The following is a 7,873-nucleotide window of genomic DNA, read 5'->3' as shown; positions in this document are numbered from 1 at the left end:
ATTGAGGTCGTTACTTTCTATTTTTGGAGTGTTTTTATCAGAAAAGGATGTTGAATTTTTTTTAATGTTTTTTCAGCATCAATCAAGATGATTGTGTGATTTTCCCTTTTGATTTGTTAATGTGCTGTATTACATTAATTGATTTTCTTGTGTTGAACCATCCTTGCATTTCTGGTATAAAGCTCACTTGGTCATGGTGTATAATTCTTTTAATGTGTGTTGGATTCAATTTGCTAATACTTGGTTGAGATTTTTTGCATCTATGTTCATTAAGGAGATTGGCCTGTAGTTTTCCTTTCTTATAGCATCTTTACCCAGTTTTGGTATTAAAATGATATTAGCTTCATAAAATGAGTTAGGTAGAGTTTCTTTTTCCTCAATTTTTGGAAAAATTTAAGCAGGATTGGTGTTAGTTCTTTTTGGAATGTTTGATAAAATTCCCTCTATGAAGCCAACTGGCCCTAGGCTTTTCTTTGTAGGAACATTTTTGATGACTGATTAAATCTCTACTTGTGATTGGTTTGTTAAGATCTTCTGTTTTACCTGAGTCAGTGTAGCTTGTTTGTATGTTACCAGGAATTTGTCCATTTCATCTAAGTTGGTTAGTTTGTTGGCATATAGTTGTTCATAGTATTCTCTTATGACTTCTTTTATTTCATCAGGGTCTGTGGTTACGCAACCCTTCTCATTTCTGATTTTGTTTATTTGCATGTTCTCTCTTTTTTTCTTTTTCAGTTTTGCTAGTGGCTTATCAATTTCATTGATTTTCTCAAAGAACCAACTTTTGGGTTTCTTGATTCTTTCTATTTTTCTTTTGTTCTCTCATTCATTTATCTCTGCTTTGATCTTTGTTATTTCTCTTCTTCTATTTCCTTTGGAGTTAGTTTGCTGTTCTTTCTCAAGTTCTTCCAGGTGTGCTGTTAAGTCCTCAATTTTCATTCATTCTTGTTTTTTAATATAGGCATTTGGGGCAATAAATTTCCCTCTCAGCACAGCCTTTGCCATATCCCATAAGTTCTGATAAGTTGTATTCTCATTTTCATTTGTCTGAAGAGAGATCTTTTTAAGTACTAAAGTATTAAGTCACCCAATATGTTATTCAAATATAAGGGCAATGAAAGACCATTTTAAACCTTCAAAGACCAAAAAAGTTTACTATACTGCCCAGAAAAATTTACAAGGCAATAAATTCCATCAACTTTATCTTCAAAGGGACACTTTGCACACAATGCACTTACCGCTTCATATTTCCCTGTGACACCACCCAAAACAATATCTAGCCCATTCCTCTTTGTTTGTTTCTGTGTGCAGTTTGCAGGCACTTAATTCCTCTTTTACACCCACCCTCCATGTAAAATCTATTCTGATGGCTCTTACTATAGACTTGTCTTGCTTGTTTTAGAATTTTCTATGAATGGAATTATCCTGTATGTGCTTTTTTACTTTTGGCTTCTTTCACTTAGCATGCTATGAGATTCATCTGTTATTGTATGTATCAGTAGTTTGTTCACTTAAATTGCTGAGAAAAATTTCATTACAAGAATATGCCTCTATTTATTTGACAGGTCTCCTGTTGATAGATATTTAGATTATCTCCAGTTTTGACCTATTTTGAATAAAGCTGCTATGAACATTCATGTCTTTCCTAGATATGTGTTTTCATTTCTCTTGTGCAAATACCTAGCAATAGAACTGTTGCATTAAAAGGCAGATGTAGGTTTAACTATATTAGGAAATGCCAAATAGTTTTCCAAAGTGGTTTTACCATTTTGAACTGCCAACCAGCGGTGTGTAAGATTCCAGCTTATTTATATCTTCGACAATATTTAAGGCTGCCAGCAATTTTATTTGGCCATTCTCACAGGTTGCAGAATTATCTCATTTTGTACTATTAATTTTCATTTCCCGCATAAATAATTCTGTTGGGCATCTTTTCACATGCTTATTACACATTAGTAAATCTCCTTTTGGGAAATACCTGTTTCAAAATTGTACTCCAAACTCATTTATTCTCGTTGTTATTTGCATTTGCTATTTGATTGGACATAAATCCATGCAACTGATTTCTGTACTGATGGATTTTTAAGTTGTCTCAATTTTGTATTTAACAACCAGACAGAAATGACCAATTTTATATGCCTCTGTTCCAATGGTTCAGTATTTCTAGTGTCCTTCCTTTGCAGCCAAGGCTTGGACATTTTTTGAAAGGAAAGAATGGGCATATCTTCCATCACTGAAAAGGGTGCAACTGTAGGAAGCCATGTTAGTCCTTGCATCATAGCTGCCCTTATGACATCATTGCTCTCTTTCTCCTCCACTGTACCTGCCAGCTGTGGCTGGAGGAGTGCAGACCTGAGGAGAATGGAACCATCTAGCCCCTAACCATGGGCAATTTAGGGGATTGCAGACCTGAAAGGATTTAAACCATCTACCAACAAGTCATGGGCATTCGATTTTGTGTAAGATATGGCCAGTCTACCCAATGTTGCAGGTGGGGGGCAGAGTGTGCATATTTCCATAGTTAATACAGGAAACAGGTCTTACGTCTAGGGTCTCTGGGCAGACAAGGAGTTTGAGCATGCTTGGAATTTGATGCCAAGTTCTACAGGGAATAACCTCATCCATACTTTTCTCCCAAACTCTGATTACAGAAAGATGGCAATTTGTGCGAAATCGTAATAGAAGAGTATGATGAAACAATATTGATGCAAATGAAAGAGGAGGAAGAAAGGAAAAAAAAATTGGAAAAACTTTCATCCCCACCACCAACGGTACGTTGGTGAGGGCTCTCAAACTTGTTGGGGACCCCTGACTTGTGATATCTCTGACATCAGCTATCCAGCAGTGATGGGTAGTCTTCTCTGTGGCCCATAGTATGGGGTGATCGGGGAATTTATCTTCTGGACACATCCATGCGTGAGAGGTGGTATTATTAAGGATTACTCAGGAGAATCATCATAGACTGAAAATGACCCAGGCTGACTGTACCAAGAGTTTGCCCTATGCAGAGCTGAAATGGACAGGAATGGACTCATCTTTGGTTATTTCTTCTCCCATTTCCTTCTTAGTCTGAGAAATGTAGGAGGTTGAGTCATGGAGAGTTGTTTGTAAGGAAAGGGAACCTCCAAAAGTGAGAACCAGACCACACAAAACAGGAGTGGGATGGTGAGGGCTGTGTTTGGGGTGTATATGACCAACAAAAGGGAAGCCTGAATCTAGAACTGGGTGGTAGAGCGTGTGTGCATACATGCGTGTGTGTGTGTTAACTGAAGTCTAAGGTGTGAGTATCAAAAGATGTGAAAGTGAGAAACAGACGACGAAGATCCCAAACTGAGGGAAACTCTTAATACCGTGATGTGACAGAGGGGAGAGCATGTTGTGGATTTTCAGTCAGGAATGAGGGGGCAGAGGGGAAAAGGATGCCATTTCCCAGCAGGTGGGTGGGGTCTGAGGGAAAGGAACAGAATCCCCATGGGGGTGGGGGGGGGGGCAAGTTCAAGCTGACATGGTAATCTTGAACTATAGATTATGACAACCTTGCCCTAGACTGGACCCCTGGTCTATGTAAAACTGGTTGAAGTAGCAAAGGCAGCTGTACCCCTTTTACAGATGAGTTCACTGAGGGTGGAGGAATCAAGGCATTGGGTCAACAGCAATTTTCCAGAGAGTGGCAGAAGCAAGACATCCAGGGCTCCTAAGTGTCAGAGGGCAGAAATTGTTAGAGCATCAGGTCCCTTTCCTGGCATGTTCTGGGGATGAAGAGGGTGATGACCATTTCCTGAGTGTCCCTTCTTTCTCCTTGCAATCACCCCAAACCAATGAAGCGCACTAACAAAGATGAGGCAGCCACAAGGATCCAGGCCTGGTGGCGCGGCACCCTGGTGCGCCGGACGCTGCTGCACGCGGCCCTCAGGGCCTGGATCATCCAGAGCTGGTGGCGGCTGACGCTGGTGAGGCTGCTGGAGAAGAGGCGGCGGAGAGTGCTTGATTACTACGCACAGCAGGAATGGGCAGTGGTCCAGCTGCAATCCTGGGTCCGCATGTGGCTGGTCCGCCGGTGTTACTGCCGCCTGCTCAATGCTGCCCGCATCATCCAGACCTATTGGCGTTGGCATAATTGTCACACCCGTGGTTTTCTCCAGGGCAGCTATGAACTCACAGCAACCCAGTTGGAGCTTGAACTTGAAATCTTTCTGGGCTCACAGATTTGTCGGATTACAGACTGCATCCCCTTCCCAATAAAGAATTGACCAGGTCTGCTCCAACTCTGTTGTCACCAGATCTCTGTCTCTCCAGCCCCAAGAATTCCTTGCCTCAGGGACAGGTCAGGGAAGATGACGGCAGGCACTCGCCATCTCATAGGACTTATCAGATACTCTGAGGACTTATCAGGGGGATGTCTGGGGTTCCGAGTGGAGGGGATAATGTGACCCCATATGGGATGAGCACAACCTGGGATTAACTAGCATTGTCTGCCTGAGGCAGGAGGGTTGGAGGTGCAGGTTCAGGTGGGCCACCTCCAGGGATCCTCATCCACACTGCAGCCTATGGAAAAGGGTCCTCTGGAGTTGTGCAATATGAAGACAGGTTGGGTCTGCTGGCAGGAACTTGCCTATCTAGTCTCATGGCTCAGTCCTTGCTTTTTCCCATGGAACCCACAGAAACTGGTTTACAAACAGCCTGGCCACTGCAAACCCTATAATGCTACCTTCTTGTTCCTCTGGGTGCTGCTTCCTTGTAGTATCCCAATTGAAATCTGAGTCATTTGATGAGAGTAGATAGAAAGCACAGCATTGAGCCCTTGCTCCTTCTTCACACCTCATCTATTCCTTGTCCTCATCCCCAGTGATACCTGGCTGGTTTAGAGAATTCCACAGGAATTTAGGTGGAGAAGGACCATACACCCCAGGCTGGCCAGAACTCTCTGAAGTGTCAGGCTCTAAAGTATCACTGACCCAGCAGCTGAGCTGGCAGCAGGTTTGTCTCCCTCATCAGCTCCCCAGTCCCAACTCTCCAAAGGGCTGGTCTGGGAAGAGATGGTGGTGGGAATAACTCTATTTATTCCCCCAACTGCCATCGTGTCTGCCAGCTCAGAAGCCTTGTGCCTTAGCCCTGCTCTGTTCCTTCTATGCTGCTGAGCTGCTCCTTTGAATCACTGAATCACTCAGATGCTGCCAGACCTAGCAGGTTCCAGTTCCTTGTCTCACATTCATGTGCAAGCTCTGTCTCTATCTCCTGGTCTTTCTCTCCATGTCCTAATGCTAGGGTCTCATGAGATTCTGAGGCACATTCTTTCAAGACTGCCTCCTTCTCTTGAGGGAACTAGAGGGACACTGAGCACATTGCACCCTGCCTTGTTAAACCTTAAATGCCCTTCGTTTCAATCAGCCCCCCTGAATTTCAGCTGACCTGCTGTCATGTAAGCACAACAGAAATGCTTAGTGTTGAACGACACTGAGAAATTTCTTTTAGTTATGCAACTTAAGCTGACTGATACAGAAATTGGGTACCACAGACAGAGTTCTGCTGCTATGAAAACAAAAAGATTGCATTGGGTTTGGAATCAGGCTGTGGATGGTAAGGAAACAGATTTAAGAAACTATAATAATGGCAACTCTGGTTGTGTACTGGCAAAAATTTCACAATACTGTCACTTGCTGAAAAGCATCAGCAGGAAAAAATGAGCACCCTTATACCACTGGAGTGCATTTCTAGATAGTAATAAGTAAAAGAAGAGAAGATTCTGGAGTCAAGTGGAGTGACCTAGAGGAGCACAACTCTCACTCCAGCTACCCCCAGAAAAAGCAATAATGATAGACCCATCCTTTACTGAGAATTCTCAGAGTTATACCTAAATCTGGAGAGAAATAAATTCCGTGGGAACCCTACATTTCCTCCCTGACCAGTGGGTAAGAATGTCAACTGAAGGAGGGAATGGGACAACCATGGGAATTGACCAAAGGCAATGCCTGGCCCCTGCCAGCTCACACAGGCACTTGGGGAGATTGGAATGCAGTGTCAATTCCTTGGGCAGGTGAGACCAGATGAAGTCTGGGCATGGCCTGGAATCCAGCCCCACAAACCCTCTACCAGATGTCTGTGTGCAGGGCACGACCATACAAGAGTAAGTGGCAGCCTGGTATGGTGTGTCTGACTGGAGTTGAAGTCCCAGGGTCATGTACTGTGAAAGCAGGAGGCTATGGCAGAGAGGAATCTCCTGGACTTTAAGGAAATTGAGCCTTTACAGGTCATATTGCCCAGCATTTCCACTTCTGGTGTTTACCCCAGAAAATATATTTTTTAGTGAGGGCTAGGGGGTCCAAGAAATGATGTCATATCTGCATTGTTTGTGTGGGTTCTCACCTGAAGGACTGTCACGGCCAAAGTCAGAATGGGAGGCTCCTACCCCTGAAGCCCGAGGGTCTGTGTGAGGTCTCCCTGCCACCAGGTCTGCTGCCCAACTGCCCAGGGAGCTGCCATCTGGGAAGTCCACACTCTCCAGGAAGCCCCCTGCCCAGAAGACCAGCAGCCTACACCCTGTGCCTGAAACTCCAAGACAGGGGTTTGAGGTCCCTAAGTTAGGCTGAATAGAAAGCTCAGGAACAAGGTTGTGCATGTAACCAAGACCATGATTCAGAATTCTTGTGCTCAATAAACAGAATCACTGATGGCCAAGGCCAAGGCTGAAGAGCCCTAACAGGGACTCTAAAGGAGCTTAATTAACATCTTCAGGGGCAGGCAATGGCTTCTCAGCTAGGGAGGAAGAACATTCTAATACTGAAAGACACAACAATGAATCCCAAAGAGAAACAGCCAGATTGTCGAAATTAAATCCCAATAGACAGGATGGAGAACAGAGTGGACATAACCAAAGTGTAGATTATTGGGTGAGAAGTTTGACATGAGGAATTCTCCCAAATGCAGTATACTAGGGAAGAATGGAAAGAGTGAAAAAGTAAATGGAGAAAGAATTGACCCAGAAGTTCAAGCATTGGTCAATTGTGTGCTCCAGAGAGGCAGGACAGCGAACAAACATGAGAAACATTCAAAGCCTTGGCAATGAAGGGATTCTTGGAGCTTTAGAAAGCTCAACCATCCAAAAAGATGTAGGAAAACAGATAGATCCCCCAAATGTACTGTACATTACAATACAATCTCATTCTTGTATTCTCTATGATAGAATAGAAATAGTAAATGAGGACAAGGAACCAATGGCATATCTACTAAGGAGAAGATTCAATGTGATGTCAGCTTTCTCAGTAGCAACACTGGGTGCAGAGAGAATGAAGCAGCATGACAAACATTCTGAAGAGATAATATTTTTAAGCACAGACTTTTAAACTCACAAAGTGAGTTTGAAGAGAAGGGCAAATGAAAAATCATTTCATATTGCATGACCAAGAAAATTCTCTATCCCTCTTGGAAAGATTTACTAGGTACAAATACAATAATGTAAAACTAATCTATGGGAATGACAAAAAAAAAAAGCATCGGTGAATAGAGAAGTTGGTAAAATTTATTCTCAAGTCTAAACAAGATTTCACTGTAAAAAATCTAATATCAATTTAGAAATGTCTTCAAAATGATAACATGAGATGTTGCTAGACAGATGGGTTAAAGGAAGGCAATTGGACTAAAGTTCTTGTGTGATTTGAGGGAATGCAATAGATAATGATCTGTGCTAGATATTAATAGAAAAATATGTTAAAATTTAAGCGTAAATACTAGAAGAATGAGAAAAATAGCATAAAATAATTTTTAATGTAGTATAACTTCGGTATCAATTAATTGTGATTAGTTGTTAAAGTAGAAATCTAGCCAACAGTTGCTCAAAAAAGTTAGAGGATTTTTAAACGTTTTTAATTGTAAAATA

The 7,873-nt window shown here is 42.4% G+C and overlaps 1 protein-coding gene across 1 annotated transcript; it reads left to right on the top strand.

Annotated features, from left to right (window-relative positions):
- Positions 1-2,295: 2,295 nt before the first annotated feature.
- Positions 2,296-4,259, top strand: LOC143657118 (IQ domain-containing protein F5-like). Its single transcript, XM_077129126.1, has 3 exons — positions 2,296-2,459; positions 2,652-2,771; positions 3,825-4,259. Exons 1-3 carry the CDS (start codon positions 2,442-2,444, stop codon positions 4,248-4,250), a joined length of 564 nt encoding a protein of 187 aa, XP_076985241.1. The 5' UTR covers positions 2,296-2,441; the 3' UTR covers positions 4,251-4,259.
- Positions 4,260-7,873: the final 3,614 nt, after the last annotated feature.

This window comes from Tamandua tetradactyla, chromosome 15, assembly GCF_023851605.1.
Source record: "Tamandua tetradactyla isolate mTamTet1 chromosome 15, mTamTet1.pri, whole genome shotgun sequence".
Lineage (NCBI taxonomy): Eukaryota > Metazoa > Chordata > Mammalia > Pilosa > Myrmecophagidae > Tamandua > Tamandua tetradactyla.
This window is presented reverse-complemented; position numbering and strand designations above follow the sequence as displayed.